Source organism: Glycine max, chromosome 8 (genome assembly GCF_000004515.6).
Source record: "Glycine max cultivar Williams 82 chromosome 8, Glycine_max_v4.0, whole genome shotgun sequence".
Classification (NCBI taxonomy): Eukaryota; Viridiplantae; Streptophyta; class Magnoliopsida; order Fabales; family Fabaceae; genus Glycine; species Glycine max.
Window position 1 is genome coordinate 19,389,959 of NC_038244.2, and position 17,875 is coordinate 19,407,833.

The following is a 17,875-nucleotide window of genomic DNA, read 5'->3' on the forward strand; positions in this document are numbered from 1 at the left end:
TTAATACCAATTTTACTTGTAGCAAAGAAAAAAAATGAGAAAAATAAGTTATTTATAATTTTTTTGAAATTAGTCTATTTATAATAATTCAAGTGTTAGACAAACACTCAAAAACAAATATTTACAGTTCAAATACAAATATTGAATAAACAAAAAAAATAAAACATGTTTAAGTGCAATTTACAAGGATGAGTAATGAGACTTAATTAAAGTTTGACTTTAGCTTCAAATGGTATAAATAAATGGTAATTAAACCTACAATACTAAAAATAAAAGTGCTTAGGAAATTCAAAAGAAAAAAAAAATAAACAATGATAATATTGCACACGCAACTGTCCTATATAAAGAATCAGGGACAAAAACATAAAACCTTTAATTACATAAAATTTCATAGATCAACTTCTTGATTAAAAAAAAAATCTTCGCCTTTATCTGATCTATTGTTTAAAATAATATTTTAATGTATCAAAAATGACAAAAGTCAATGTATTTTTAAAAACTTGATGAATAAGGTCATGATTTTATTAGCTTAAATGTATTATATTAAATAGTTGTAATGATAAAAAAGAAATTATAATGATAAAAAAAATTGTTGTTTGGAAAATTAACACTATTAACAAAAGATTCTGCATAAAAAAAATATTGAAAGCATCATTATTTAATTCGAATGAAAATATAATGTATACGCTAGATAGTTCTATCTCCCTCCCATATTCCAATTGGGAGAAAAATTATAATCTTTATGAAAATTTTTGCAACATGTGTTATAAATCATGCATTATAATCATTTTCTATATATCTTGTTTCAATTATTATGATTATATGCATTTGAATATAAATTTTAAATAAATTAATACTAACTTTACATGAAGAAGGCAATAAATATGAAAAATAAGTTATTAATCATTTTATTGAAAATTTTCTCTTTATAATGATTTTAAGTGTAAGATAAACACTCAAAAGCAAATAATTACTATTCAAAATAAAAATTAAATAAACAAAAAAATAAAACTTCAAAAGTTTAAGTACAAGGTACAAGGATGAGTAAAGATATTTAATTAAAGTTTGACTTTAACTTCAAATGGTTTATAAATATATTGGTATTAAACGTACAATACTAAAATTAATAATGTTAAGAAATTGAAAGGAAACAAATTAAACAATATTAATATCGTAGATGTAGCATTTCATATATAAAAAATCAAGGAACAACAACATAAAACTTTTAATTAAATAAAATTGAATAATTCATCTTTCATGATAAAAAAAAAATATTTGTCTTTATCTGATCTATTGTTTCGAATAACTTTTTAATGTATTAAGAATGACGAAAGTCAATGCTTTTTTAAAAAAAAAAAAATAACTTGACCAATAAAGTCATGATTTTATTAGCTTAAATGTATTATATTATATTGTTGCTAAGAAAATTAACATTATTAACAAAAGATTTCGTATAAAATTATGCTAAAAGGGGTAAATAAATAAAATAGTAGCGTATAAAGTAAAGATCAAACAATTTTATACCCCTATTTTTTTTATCTATGTCCTTTAAAAAAAAACTAATCCTTTAGTCTTTTGTACTACATTCTTGTTTAAATTTAATAATAAATTAAAAACCTGAAAACATAATATAACTCAATTTTGAAATTACATGTATTGGCTAATAAGGGCGACTTGAAAAAAAATTACATGGTGCACATATAACTGACGTCAGACATAGAAATCATTTAAACAAATTTATTTAAAAGTTTCATTATTCAATTAAACTGAAAAGTCAACGTCTGCACTAAATAATTCCCTCTCCTTCCCATATTCCAATTTGGAAAAATTATTTTATGATAGTTTTGCAGCATATGTTATAAATCATGGATTATAATCGTCATGGCATTAGAAGGTCCCGGGATTGTCAACTTATCCGAACGCACAGACGAAACGAAATATAATAATATATACCACAGTTTTAGTAATATAAAAAATTTAAAATAAAAATTAATTCCAAAGTTTGATTTATGTAAACTAGAAAAACATGAGTTTAAAAAAAGATATAAATATATAACAAAGTATAATTTGTTAAAACCTTATAAAATACCACAGGACCTTCTGATACTACGGGATTATCTGTTTATTCAAACCCAAATATGGAATATAACAATATATGCAACAATTTTATTAGCAAGAAGAAATTTTATATGAAAGTGAATTCAAAAGTTTGATTTATGTAAAAGAAATTATATCATTATTTTTTTCAATATAACATATAAAATAATTATTATAAAAAAAATAAAAATTTATCATATGATAATTTTGTTATTAAATAATAATATAATATGTACATATATTATTCATTTATTAGATTATAAGTAGAGAAGGTAAAATTATCAAAGTTTATAAGTTATTTTCATTAATTTTTTAAATAAATAAATTATTGATTCAATTATATAATTTCTACTATCCTATATTGTTGAAGAAAAAATAGGAATTTTGAAATGCATGGGATAGGACCCATGTCTATGCACCGGTAACAAACAATTAAATATAATAGTAGCTTATAAAGCAAAGATGAAACAATTTTATATTTATATTTTTTTAATCTCTAGCCTTTTAAAAAATTAATCCGTTAATCTTTTGGACTTAATTCTTTTTTAAATTTAATGATAAATTCACAAATGTGAAAAAGTAACTCAATTATGGAATTAGAACATGCATCGGCTAACAAGGCCAACTTTAAAAAAAAAAACAAAAAAAATTGCACGGTGTAATGATAACTCGTTCCAACACATAGAAATCGTTGAAACAAATTTATTTAAAAGTTTCATCATTCAAATAAAATGAAAAAAATAACGTATACGCTAAATAATTCTCCCTCCTTCTCGTATTCCAATTTGTAAAAATAATAACCTTTATGCAAAGTTTTACAGTATATGTTATAAATCATGCATTATAATCATTTTCAGTATATTTTGATTCAATTATTATGTTTATATACGTTCGAATCAAAACTTTACATATCGATACCAATTTTACTGGTAGCAAGGCAAAAAATATAAAAAATAATTTATCAGTCGTTTTATTGAAATTAGTCTCATTATAATAATTTAAGTGTTAGATAAATACTCAAAAGCAAATATTTACTGTTCAAAATAAAAATTGAATAAACAAAATAATAAAACTTGTTTAAGTGGAAGTTACAAGGATGAGTAATGAGACTTATTTAAGTTTGACTTTTGCTTCAAATGGTATATAAAAATACCTTAATGAAACCTACAATACTAATAATAAAAATGTTAAGAATTTCAAAATAAGTAAATCAAACAATGTTAATATGGTACACATAACATCTATATCCTATATTATAAAAGAGAAGTATAGGAAAATCACTGGTGTACTCCTGCTTAGAAAATTGGCACGTGTCCCTTTTGCTGGATTTATTGTCATTTTGTTGTCCTTTTGATTTCTTCTTCAGCTATAACACGTGTGTGGTTTACATGTTTGTTTTTTCTCAAAAAGCAACTGTTGTGCCATGTGTCTTATGGCCAAGCTAGCTTGCACTCTTTGGTTAGGCACGTGGTTTGGGTGTTTTGTAGAATCCCGTTGGCCGTTGTTGTGTCATTTTCGTTTGTTTCATTTTCAAGTTTGAAAGCAAAACTGTTTCTTTTCTCTTTGCTTGCTTCTGGATTTCAAGGTGTGAGGCTGTGCCTTGGTCGTTTGTTTTCTAACTTTTATGTTGTGCATGGTTGTGATTTTCTTTTTTGTTTTCTAGTTTGGTTTTGCTCCATTGCTCGGCTTGGCTGTGAGAAGAAAAGGTAATGTTTTTTTGCTGAATGTCTTTGCATTCGGTTTGTTTTCAGTTTGTATGTGTGTTACCTTTTCCGGGTGATTTTAGAACTTTTTTTCGGTGTATTTCTAACTTTGGTGCTTTGTTTTCTAACTTTTATGTTGTGCATTGCTCCGTTGTTGGGCTTGACTGTGAGAAGGAAAGGTAATGTTTATGTTGTGCATGTCTGTCTTACCTTTCGTTTTTTTTATTTTTTAATGAGTTACGTTTGTTTTACAGTTTGGCTTTGTTCGATTGTTCGTTTTGGGTGCGAGAAATCAAAGTTATACTTTTGTACCCATGTTTGGGTTTGGCTGAGAGAAGTTGAGCCTTAACTTGAGGATGGTTGTTTTTTGTATGCTTTGTTAAGTTTCGTGTTAATGCATTCTTATATGTTTGTCGCCTCTTTTGTTAACTCTGTTTACTCACATGGTCAAGTGTTTATTTTTACTGATTCATATGCAGTTTGTTGCGGTCTTATGTGTGTTTTGTGAGTTTTCTTCTTTATTTTTTTTTTGTCACAGATTGTTAACTTTGGTTTCCGGTGGTTGAGGTGGTAATTTAATTTTTTACCTGTTTGACTATATGCTTGGTTTTTAACTGATGTTCTATTTTTCTTGGTGTTGTTGTTCAGGCTTTGTGATTATAAAGTTATGGCACGTGTTCCTGATAAAATTAAGTTGATAGATGGATCGAGGGAAGCTCTTAAGCTTTCTGTAAGGATCACTGATCTTTGGTTCATTGGGATCCCTGAAAAGTTTGAACAAGCCGAAATGGTGGTTGTTGATTCTGATGTATGTTTTTTGCGGATTTTTTTTTATTATATACTATATTATTGACCATTCAATCAGGTATTTATATACTTTCTATATTATAGGGAGATGAAATCCATGTTGTTTGCAAACAAGATCAGCTAAAGTCTTGGAAGGCTGATTTGAAGGAAAATTTGACTTATGTGATGCATAATTTTAAAGTTATGAAGAATGGTGGGAAATTCAGAATTTGTTATCATGAATATAAATTATGTTTTACCTAAGTTATTGTTGTTAGGCAATCTGATATGGAACACTTACTTTTTAGGAAATTTAGATTTGTTGATTTTTCCCGTGTCATTGCTAGTCATTTTCAAACTAGGCTCTTGGTTGGTAAGATCGTCGTTTGCAATTTGTGCATTGATTTTGATTGAGGTGCTTATGGCTTTTCAAATAACATGTGTTTATCTTGTGGTTGCTTTAGATGTTATTGGCGTGGTTGATGAAGTGGTATTCCGATATGTGTCATCGAAAAATACGAAGGTTATTTTCAAATTAAAGGATTTGAGGTTATGTTTTAGAATTTAAGTTTTGTGTGTGTGTGATTGTTGTTTGTATCTGATGATGATTAGATGTTGATATACTTATACATTTATTGTTGTTTCCTTCTGATAGTGGGCAGGTACTATCCTGCACACTCTGGGAAAATTACTGCTTACAGTTTTTGTCTTATTTGAATGAGGTTGAAGATGAAAGACCCATCATTATTCTTTTGACACATGCCAGGATCAAGGAAGCCCAGGGTCAGTGTAATCTCAAATTTCTCAATTGTCATGCTTACTAGATAATATTTTTGTTGGGTCTGATCTACAGGATCATATCTGCCATCAGTCAGTAATTCTTTCAAGGCGTCTAAACTCATGATCAACGAGCTTGTGCTGGAAATTCAAGAATTGAGAGAGAGGTATTTTGACAATATGTTACTTTTGTGTTTGTAATTTCAAACTATTAAATATGTAAGTAATCTTTGCTGGGCTTTTGCATTTGTGCTATTCTTGTAGGCTTTTAGATTTAGGGATGGAGGTTAGATCAGTTTTGACGCCTATTGGATAAGGAAGTTCACAGGTTTCAGGGTCATCTCAATTATCATCAAAAGATGCATTTCTGTCAAAGGATGAAGTAAAAAATATCTCTCAGATTAATGTCATTTCCGAGGTGATGTTCTTATTCATTTGTAGCTTCTCTTTGTAGAAAATCTAATGTCAATTTCTTCAAACAGAAAATTGTTTGTGTTACTGTCGCCAAAATTACAACTATTCATGGTGCTATTCGGCTTGCGGTCAATGTCACAAAAAAAACTGACATAGAAACTGTGTCATTCATATGTCCATGTGGCAAAGACAACGATCAACCTGTACTAAGGTGATTGATTCACTGCTTAATTGGTATGACGTTCATCAGCTACTTTTTTTATACTGGTATCTACATTGGCAGGTATAGAGTTGAAGTGATGGTTAATCACAAGGGTGAACAAACCAAATTTTTGCTCTGGGACCGTGAATATGCAGAGTTAATTGGTCAATCAGCGGATGAAGTCAACAGGCTCAAAATAGAAGTATGTTATTGTATTATCATGCAATGTTTTTTAATTTACAATGAAAATTTGTTAGGTTGCTATCCATTTTCATTCTTCTTTTTCCGCGCAAGGATGACGATGTTGATTTAAATGCCTCTCCTCAAGCACTAGATAGGCTATTGGGTTGTTTCCTTGCATTCAAAGTGAAGGTGCAACCAAGGTTCAGGAATGTTGTTGTTCTTAAATATTCAGATGAATCAAACTTGATCAATGTTGTGCTGGATATGCTTCCCGATAGTGAGGTTGTGTTTTGTCAAGTGTATTTTAGTTATTGTGACTGTATGCATATATTCCATTTGTTTCTTTACTCTCAATTCATATATCATGCAGCCATGTTGCAAGATCGAGAGTTCAATACTTGAGTCGACCGATCCTACAGAGCTTGAATATGTAAGCTAACATTGTCTTTCTGTATTTTTCTTGGTGTATCTTGCAATGATGGCAACAAAATTTAGCTGACTCATCAATCAATATTTTATGCAGCAATCTGTCTCTGTTACTGCTGATGATGATCGTTCAATGCTTGACTCGACTGAGCCTACAGAGCTTGAATCTGTAAGCTACCATTGTCCTTGTGTGTTTTTACTGGTGTATTTTGGGAAGATGTCAACAAAATTTAGCTTACTGATCAATTAATATTTTATGCAGCAATCTGTGTCTATTACCGCAGATCATGACCCACTTCTCAGGATTCCATTAACACCAACTAAGCGTGTATCTTCTGATGAGTTGGATGATGAGCCCAAAAACTTTGAGATTTCACTTGCCCAAGTTTCCTCAAATAATTTAGCCAAGCATTGTCAAGCTGAATGAATTATGCTGTTGACAGGTTGTCTTGGATGTTTTTTTACGATCGTATGATCAAATTGTAATATTTGCCCCGCGACACTTTTTGTGGTTTTTTGACTCTTTGCATGGGCCACGTGGTTGGAACATTAAGTGCTGGCTGTTTTGTAGAATACCGTTCCTGTCTCATTTTGGTTAAGTTCATTTTGTAGTTTGAAACCAAAACTGCTTTTTTTCTCTTTGATTAAATGAAACAATAGTTTTTTTTTGGGTTTGTATTACTTTATTTGTTAATACTATCATGAAATTGCAATCTGTTCTATTGTATTTTGTTCTATTATGAAATACATTTAGGAAATTACAATCTGTTGAATTGTTGGTTAACTGATGAATTAAAGTTTTTCTTTTCTCTGCTGAGTACTGAGTAAAGAGAGATTCAACAGAAGGATTATTGTTATCAAAATCCTTATCAATGTAATCAACTCAAGTTAACTGATGAATTAAAGTTTTTCTTTTCTCTGCTGAGTACTAACTAAAGAGAGATTCAACACAAGGATTATTTCGATTCTATACTATTACGAAATTGCAATCTATTTAATCATTGTCAGAATGTTGATCAATGTTAACAAGTCAAGATAACTGATGAATTAAGGTTTTTGTTTTTGAACGAATTACACATAAACTAAAACATAAGCTGACATTTACCAATTAAACTCAGTTTTTTGGCTACTTAAACATTAATCATGAGTCATTGCAATCGGTAAAATAGATTGGCATATTAACTAATTTTCAAAACTATTTAATCCTATCTTTATTGCTATTGCACAACTAATTTTGAAATTTAATATAATCAGTACTAAGTAAAGAGAGATTCAAGGCAAGAATTATTTTGATTCCATTAGGAATGAGGATTCCAAATATGACATATTGATCAATTAAAGAGAGATTGGACAACCTTTGATATCAGAGTTTTCTCTGTCGTGCATCTTTAGTTGTAGTTTTGCCTTCTAATTTCAATTTCATGCTTAACTTTCTTTTTTATTGCAATAACTCTAAATATGTCTAATCACATTTAATCCACCAAACCCATATTTGATATTTTCCATCTCTTGCTTTATGTCAATTAAAATTTGTTTATTAATTTACTCGTGAATCTTTAGCTGTAGTTTTGGTTATTAATTTCAAGATTTGATACTTAGCATATCTTGCTCTGTGCCAAAAGAAATTTGTTCATTAATTATGAAATCCATTATATAAAAACATCTAATCACATTTAATCCACCAAACCCAAATTTGATATTTGTCATCTCTTGCTTGATGTCAATTAACATTTGTTTATTAATTTACAAAATATTCCATCTTTTGTTCCAAGTTCTGTTCTAAATTCTTGAGCTCTAAACGTGCAGATCAATCACATAGTTGATTCTATATCAAGAACTTACTCCTCTATATACAATATCTTTACATGTGAGTCTGATCATTGTTACATGGGTCATTTTCGAACCTACTTAAATTCAACTTCCATATTTAATTTTCTCTTCATTACACTACTGCACATTTGGAATTTCTTTGATGTATAATTTTCTCTTTATGCATTTCAAAACTTTTTCATGGTGAATTGATATATCGAACAGCTTGATCGATATCAATTGCAAACATGCAAAACAATACACATGCAAATGCATCTACCTCAGCTAAAGCCAGGATGAATAGGAAAGCTATCCTGCAAAAAAAAAAACACTCAACCTGACAGACCACATGAGGCAACTATAGATTCCACTCTAAAAGATATACAATGTCATGGTGAGAAATTATAAATAAGATGTTTTCTTTTAAAAAAACATTAGTCTATTCAATTTGACTTAATTTGTCTCTATTCTTAAGTCATGACAACTGATTCATTAGAGGATATAAATTCTAAATCTACACAAGGTACGATGATAGAAAATCCTTGCTCCATTTTCTCCTCAAATTTTAATTATATCTATGATATCTAACCCAAATTGTTACAACATCTGATTCTAATTTTTTGTTTGAGGATAAAAATTGTCAATCCAACACTAATGAACCTGCAATCAACACTGAAGGTAATAATTATAGCTTTGATATAAGGTTAACGATATCAACTGATATGCTTTAAATTAAATTGTACTATCTCATTAAACAATTTCACGTTATTCTAACTTGGGTGATCAGGCCATGCAATGTAGACATTGTAATGCAAAAATGTGGTATAATGAAAGAATTTCAAAAGATAAAAATACAACAAGTCCAAAATTCAGCTTATGTTGTGGAGATGGCAAAGTTGAACTTCCATTATTACAAAGTCCACCAAAATATCTTGAACAACTTCTGTTTGATGATAATGCAAGTGATAGTAAAAATTATCAGTATAACATACGGACATATAACATGATGTTTGTCTTTACCTCTGTTGGTATTAAGCTAGACAAATCAATTAATGAAACTAGAGGACCTCCTACAATTAGAATTCAGGGTCAACCATGCCATCGAATAGGCATCTTATTACCAATGCCTGGAAAACAATCGAAATTTGCACAATTATATATCTTTGATACACAAAATGAAGTTGAAAATAGAATTAATATGATGAGGTAGTAGTTCTTTTGTTTCTTTTATTATCAAATATGAAGAATTATGATTGGGAAAACATGTTTTTTGACACTAATGGATGTATTTTTATATTGTTTTTTGCAGCCAACATGCTGCAATTCAACCACACATTGTTTCAGCTTTAAGTCAAATGCTGGATGACCATAATGTCCATGCAGATAGTCAACTAGATAATGTAAAATTGAGATTGATATCTGGATGTGAAAAAGATGGTCGTACATACAATCTCCCAAATGTTTCTAAAGTTGGTGCCCTAATTGTTGGTGATTTTGATGCAGACTCAAGAATGGATATTATTGTTGAAACTCAAAATGGAGAATTACAAAGAATCCATGAATTACACTCTAGCTATCTAGGACTGCAGTACCCTTTACTCTTCCCTTATGGTGAAGATGGATATAGACCTGATATACTTTACCGTTCTACATCTAGTAGCAGAAAAAGGAAGAGAGATCGTCTAACGATGAGAGAGTGGTTTGCTTATAGATTGCAGTCCAGGTCAAATGAAGCATAAACTTTGTTGCATTCTAGAAAACTATTCCAACAATTTATTGTTGAAGCATATACCATGGTTGAGTCTGAAAGACTTATCTACATCAGGAACAACAAAACAAAAAAACTTAGAGTTGACAAGTATTGTAGTTTACAAACATCATTGGATGCTGGAAGCAGTAAAGGCTCATCTAAAGGAAAAAGAGTGATTTTTCCTTCAACCTTTGTTGGCAGTCCATGTTATATGGATCAACTTTACTTTGATGGTATGACAATATGCAGCTATGTTGGTTTTCCAAATCTTTTTATTACTTTAACCTGTAATCCAAATTAGCCTGAAATCCGTAGAGTACTTGCACCTTTGAATCTAAAAGCAACAGATAGACTAGACCTTATCTCCCGTGTTTTCAGATTGAAGTATGAACATATGCTTTTTGACTTAAACAAACAAACACCTGCTTGGAAAAGTAGTCGCATGTGAGTTTGCTATTAATGTGGTTCTTAAACTTATACATTTGTTTATTACTTTCTATTTTTCCCTCATATGATAAAACTATGTAGAATTTTTATATTACTGTTGCACTATTAATACGATCAGCTAACAATTGTAGATATACACACAATTGAATTTCAAAAAAGAGGACTTCCTCACGTGCATCTATTGCTATTTTTGCAACCAAACAATAAATATTCATCTTCAGATGAAATTGACCAGATAATATCAGCAGAAATTCCTTCACATGAAAATGACCCTGAACTCTATTCATTAGTGCAAAATCATATGGTACATGACCCATGTGGAATTCTACAATCTAAGTCTCCATGTATGAAAGAAGGTAAGTGTAGCCGTTTTTATCCTAAAATTTTTCAGCCTCAAATTGTTTTAGATTCAAATGACTATCCAATCTATCGTAGAAGAAATGATGGTCATACAATTTCAAAGAATGAAGTTATTATTGATAATAGATATATAGTACCTTATAATGCAAAATTGCTGAGGAAATACCAAGCACATATAAATATTGAATGGTGTAATCAAAATACTTCCATTAAATATCTATTTAAATACATAAACAAAGGTTATGACAGAGTCACTGCTGTTGTTGTTTATGATGCTAATGGTGCACTTGAGAATCCTATCACTCAAAATGATGAGATTAAAGAATATCTAGATTGCAGGTAATATTAATTTAAGATGCATACTTAATTTACTCATTGTTTCTTTAATTAACTTTTTTAATTATGAATTTTTTATGGCAGATATATTTCTCCGTGTGAAGCTACTTGGAGAATTTTTGGTTTTCCAATACATGCTAGAAAACCTGTTGTGGAGAGATTACATTTTCATCTGTCAGGGCAACACAGTGTTCTTTATGAAGACGATGATGATATAGATGATATCCTATCAAAGCCAAGCATTTCAAATTCAAAATTCTTAGCTTGGATGAATAGCAACAAATGTTTTTCAGAAGGTAGAAATCTTACTTATTCACAATTTGTTTCCAAATTCATGTATAACCAAAAGGCTAGATAGATCATGGAACCTCAGAAAGAAAGGCAATACAATTGGCAGGCTAATATGGGTTCCACCAACCACTGGTGAATTATTTTATCTAAGAATGATGCTTACTACATGCAAAGGACCTACTTCATTTGAGGATATTAGAACAGTTGAAAATGTTCTATACCCTACATATAGGGAAGCATGCTTTGCAATGGGTTTTTTGCAAGATGACAGAGAATTTGTGGAAGCAATCAAAGAAGCTAAGGACTAGGGCACAACTAATTATTTGAGGAAATTATTTGTCTTAATGCTATTAACAAGTGTCATTACTAAACCTGAAGAACTTTGGAATCAGACATGGAATTGGTTAGCTGAAGACATTGCATATCATTATAAAATAATAACTCTGAACACAGGTTAGTTTTTATCAGTCTGTAACTTTGTATGTTGAATGACATCACAGATAGGCATTGTTTAACTATTTTCTTTATCATTTCTTAGAATTAGACATTGATGATGAGCAACTTAAAAATTTAACATTACTGGAAATTGAAAAACTTCTACATGCAAACCAAAAATCACTCAAAGACTATCCTACAATGTCATATCTTGAGGATGCAAATCCTGCATGGTGTCTAAAGAATAGCTTGATATAATCTGAACTTAATTACAACAATGATGAGGCTAGATCAGAATTCAAAAATCTTTTTTCATCTATGACAGGTAATCTACCAATTCATATATTATAAATTGCATTTAACAAAGTTAAATTTCATTTGTATCTTCCAATTTTGCATCTACTTATTCTTCATTTCTATCAAATGTCATCTTTTTTTTTTATTTTAGATGAACCAAAACAAATTTATCACAAAATTATGCAAGCTGTCAACAACAATGAAGGTGGCATGTTTTTCCTATATGGATACGGAGGTACAGGAAAAACATACATATGGAGAACATTAGCAAGTTCACTGAGGGCAAAAAATCAAATTGTGATTATGGTTGCTTCTAGCGGCATAGCTTCTCTATTATTGCCAAGAGGCAGGACTGCCCATTCCAAATTTAAGATACCTGTGCCAATTTTTGAAGACTCAACATGCAATATACTTCAAGGAAGTCAGCTAGCAGAATTGTTAAATCAAACAAATATGATAATTTGGGATGAAGCACCCATGGCTCACAAATTTTGTTTTCAAGCACTTGATCAAAGTTTAACAGACATTATTAAAGAAAAAAAAATCTGAATCAAATTTTTGGAGGCAAACTTATTATATTTGGTGGAGATTTTCGACAAATTCTGCTAGTCCTTCCAAGAGGAAGTCGTTCAGACATTATAAATGCAACAATCAACTCATCATATCTCTAGCCTTCCTGTGAAGTCTTAACACTCACCAAAAACATGCGTTTACAAGGCAATGCCCAATCAATTGATGATCAAGAAACTACTAAATTTGCAAAGTGGATTCTAGATATTGGAGATGAAGTTATTAGGAATCAAAATGATGGATATGCTACCGTTGAAATTCTTGAGTACCTACTGATTACTGAATATAATGACCTCATTGATGCTATAGTCAAATCAACATTCCCAAATTTATATCAACACCACAGTAATCCTGAATTCTTCAAATGTAGAGCAATATTAGCTTCCACCAATGAAACAGTTGAAAATGTCAATGATTATATACTTTCCTTGATTCCAGGTATTTATGCATATCTGAAACTTACAAAAACTAACATCTATTCAATATTTGTCCTCTCTTTAACTTTGCATGCTAACTGAAATAAATATAATAGGTGAACAGATGGAATGCTTAAGCTCTGATTATATAGAGAAATCAGAAACCATTGATAGTTGGCATTTCCAATCAATTACCACTGAATTTCTCAATTCAATAAACACATTTGGTCTTCCAAATCATTGTATCAAGCTAAAAATCGACAGTCCTATAATGTTGCTAAGAAACTTAGACCAAATGCATGGTCTATGTAATGGTACTAGATTAGTAGTTACAAGACTTGCCAAACATGTAATTGCAGCTGAAATCATTTCTGGCAAAAATCTTGGCCATAATGTTTACATCCCAAGAATGTCAATGTCACCTTCACAATCACCATGGCCTTTTAAACTTTTAAGAAGACAATTTCCAATCATGCTATCTTATGCAATGACAATTAACAAGTCTCAGGGCAATCACTTTCTATGGTTGGACTTTACTTGCCAAAATCAGTCTTTAGCCATAGACAATTATACGTTGCATTATCAAGGGTCAATTCAAGGCAAGGATTAAAAGTTCTTATTCATGATAAAAACCAAAAAAATATGACTTCTACTACCAATGTAGTTTTCAAAAATCTTACAAGATAACTCTAAATTTTGAAACAACAAATTGTACTATTTATTGGCAATAATTCTTAACTGTTATCTTACTCATGTACATTCTAACATACAGCCAAAGATGACATCATATATCACAATCTTAAATTTTACATTGTCAGGTATGTAATCTTAGTTACTACATTAATACCTTCCATTTATAATTTCATTTACTTAACTTTCTTTTAATAACATTATATTATTAACCCGTTTAGAAAGATATCCATAACTTTTGAATATTTAGCACTTTATCAGTGCTTAGCATAGTACTACCACGGCTTTAAAAATGTCTTTTACTTTAAAAATGTTGATTCTTGTTTAAATTTAATGATAAATTCAAAATGTGAAAAAAGAACTCAATTATGGAATTAGAACATGTATTGGGTATCAAGGCCGACTTGAAAAAAAAACAAGAAAATTGCATGATAACTCGCATCCCAATCTTTAGGCATAGAAATCATTTAACCAAATTTATTTAAATGTTTCATTATTCGAATAAAATGTAAAAAATATCGTATGCGCTAAATAATTCTCTCTCCTTCTCATATTTCAATTTGGAAAAAAAATAATAACCTCTATGCAAAATTTTGCAGCATATGTTATAAATCATGCATTATAATAATTTTCAATATATTTTGATTGCATTATTATGTTTATATACGTTCAAATCAAAATTTTACATAAATTAATACAAATGTTACCTGTAGCAAACCAATAAATATAAAAAGTAAGTTATTAATCATTTTATTGAAATTAGTCTCTTTATAATAATTTAAGTGTTACATAAATACTCAAAAGCAAATATTTACTATTCAAAACAAAAGTTAAGTAAACGAAAAAATAAGGCTTGCTTAAGTACAAGGATGAGTAATGAGACTTAATTAAAATCTGACTTTGGCTTCAAATAGTATATAAAAATATCTTAAATAAACCTATACAATACTAAAAATAAAAGTGTTAAGAATTTCAAAAGAAGTAAATTTAACAATGCTAATATTGTATGCGTAACATTTCCTGTATAAAGCATGAGGAACAAAAACATAAAACCTTTAATTACATAAAATTTCACAGATTAACTTTGATGTTAAAAAATATGTATTCATCTGATCAATCGTTTAGAGTAGTTTTTCAATGTATCAATGATGACACAAGTGGATGTTTTTTAAAAACAAAGTAATGAATAAGGTCATGACTTCATTAGCTTAAATGTATTGTATTATAGTTTCTAGGATTAAAAAAAAAAACCTAACTGTTTAATCTTTTGTACCAGATCCTTGTTTAAATTTAATGATGAATTCAAAAATGTTAAAAATAACTCAATCATTGAATTAGAACACGAATTGGTTAACAAGGCCAACTTGAAAAAAAAAACAAGAAAATTACATAGTGTACAGATAACTTACGTGGCAAGAAAATCATGCATTATAATCATTTTAAATATATTTTGCTTCAATTATTATGTTTATATACATTTGAATCAAAATTTTAAATAAATTAATACCAATTTTACTTTTAGCAGGATAATAAATACGAAAAAGTAAGTTATTAATCATTCTATGGAATTTTGTCTCTTTATAATAATTTTATGAGTTAGATAAATACTCAAAATCAAATATTTTCTCTTCAAAATAAAAATTAAGCAAACGAAAAAAATAAAACTTCAAAAGTTTAAGTACAAGGATGAGTAATGAGACTAAATTAAAGATTGACTTTAGCTTTAAATATAAATAAATGGTAAATCTACAATACTAAAAATATAAAAGTGTTAAAAAATTCAAAAGAAGTAAATGAAACAATGATAATATTTTACACGTAACATTTTCTATATAAAGCATAAGGAAAAAAAAAGTATAAAATCTTTAATTATATAAAATTTTATCGATCAACTTACATGATAATAAATCTTTGCCTTTTATCTGATCTATATATTTTTTTAATGTATCAATAACGACGAAAGTAGATGTTTTTAGAAAGAAGTGCATGAATAAGGTCATGATTTATTTAGCTTAAACATATTAATTTATATTGTACATTACTACAAAAACGGCATACTACATCGGTTATCTTTGACATACAACGTCGATTATGAACTGTCGTCATATTAGACGTTGTAGAAAGGAGAGGTGTCTACGACAACGGTTTACAACAACCATTGTAGAATGTGTGAACATTCTAAGACGAGTTTGTCTGGAAGACCGTCTTAGAATGTGGTCTTGGAAAAACGATCGTCTTCAAATGTGTTACATTATAAGATGGTCCTCCAGATGAACCCGTTTTATAATGTTCACACATTCTACAATGATCTTTAACACAATCGTCTTAGAATGTATGTTTTTTTTTTTTAAAATAACATTTTTTTAGTCATCTCTAGTTATATTACAATCATTCAGACCAATACGTTTATATTAAGTGCCACCTAATAATTGATAACAAGGTTTACCATTTTACTAATGTGTAAGAATATATATATATATATATATATATATATATATATATATATATATTAACCCTATTAAAAATGCAAGCTAAGGTACCAATGTGCATACACTGGTATTAAAGTCAATTTGCAAAGGTAATTTTGTTAAGCACTTATAGCCAGAATGTCATGCATGGCATCATTTCATCCCAAAGTCAATTTGCAAAGGTAATTTTGTTAAGCACTTATAGCCAGAATGTCATGCATGGCATCATTTCATCCCTCTGCAAAGTGTAAAAGGTATAAATATTAGATAATTATATGAATTTCGAAACAAAAAATAAGGAACATATTTAATGATAAGTCTCTTTTCGCACATTAATATACATGCAACAAAATGTCACCTCACCATCTCTTGTTCCTTCACCACCAAAACAATGAACTCAATGCCAAGCTGGCTTTGCTTCAGCACTCAACCCAGATTAGAATCTAAAGTTGAGGATAGTAAGTAGTGTCTAGTAAATCTCTCTAGTAACTAGTGTCTAAATTTGAGAACTTCAAATTAATGAGTTGTTAGCTATGATCCTACCAAATACTGAAACGAAAAGAGAATGAGCATAAGCAAATAATTCATATACGGTTAATTTCTTTTTTTTTTTCAATCATGTTTGCTTTTTAAATTTAACCTCCTAACTTTTTCTCCTTCTTAACTTATTTAAAAATAGTCTGAATATTTTCTAGGAAATATAGCATTAAATAACTAACCTTTTGCATCCTTAGTCGTTGAGGGGTTCATTCTTTTGTGAGCAGTTTATGCCTTATTGGCCCATAAGGAGTGTGAACAAAATCTCTTGTTCAATAAGGATAAAGATACAAAGAAACAATAAGGGTTGTGCTAAGAAGAAACCAAAGATTGGTTAAATATAAGTGAAAACTTATAACATTGAACAACTTTTCCATTGAAAGTAATCTAATTTGAACAACATCAGAACAGAACATGATACGTGACAGTTATCGTCCAATCAGAACGTGACACATGGTAGTTAACATTCCTTTGTAACAGTTAACGTCTAAATCTAAACTTAAGGATCAAGATTGTATGATTAGATAAAATAGGAGGATAAAATACGTGAATAATTTTAAAAGGTGACCAAAATAAAAAATGAAAAACAATTAAGGAAACCATAAATATAATTTTTCCTTGAACAACGATAAACATTTAAAGCCTCTGTTTTTAAGGGGTTTCAAACCTCATTTATTATATATATACATAGATATTCAAATAGATAAATTAAATGAATTATATTAATTACTAAGAACCAAATTTTTTATTTTGAACCTTTAATTAATAATTCTGAAACTTATAAAGCCTAGAAAAATAAATTAAACAGCGATAACTTATACTAAATTGTATCTCATATTTAAACCTCCAAAACTTAACACGTTCCTAGTTACTTATTTAAT

The 17,875-nt window shown here is 29.2% G+C and overlaps 1 protein-coding gene across 1 annotated transcript; it reads left to right on the plus strand.

Moving 5' to 3' along the window:
* Window positions 1–3,193: 3,193 nt before the first annotated feature.
* On the plus strand, window positions 3,194–7,015 carry LOC102666291 (uncharacterized). The gene is made up of 14 exons (XM_006586371.1): window positions 3,194–3,236; window positions 3,761–3,803; window positions 4,449–4,608; window positions 4,692–4,800; window positions 5,051–5,135; window positions 5,242–5,369; window positions 5,440–5,530; window positions 5,628–5,649; window positions 5,846–5,988; window positions 6,061–6,181; window positions 6,274–6,444; window positions 6,533–6,592; window positions 6,686–6,757; window positions 6,851–7,015. Exons 1-14 carry the CDS (start codon window positions 3,194–3,196, stop codon window positions 7,013–7,015), a joined length of 1,413 nt encoding a protein of 470 aa, XP_006586434.1.
* Window positions 7,016–17,875: the final 10,860 nt, after the last annotated feature.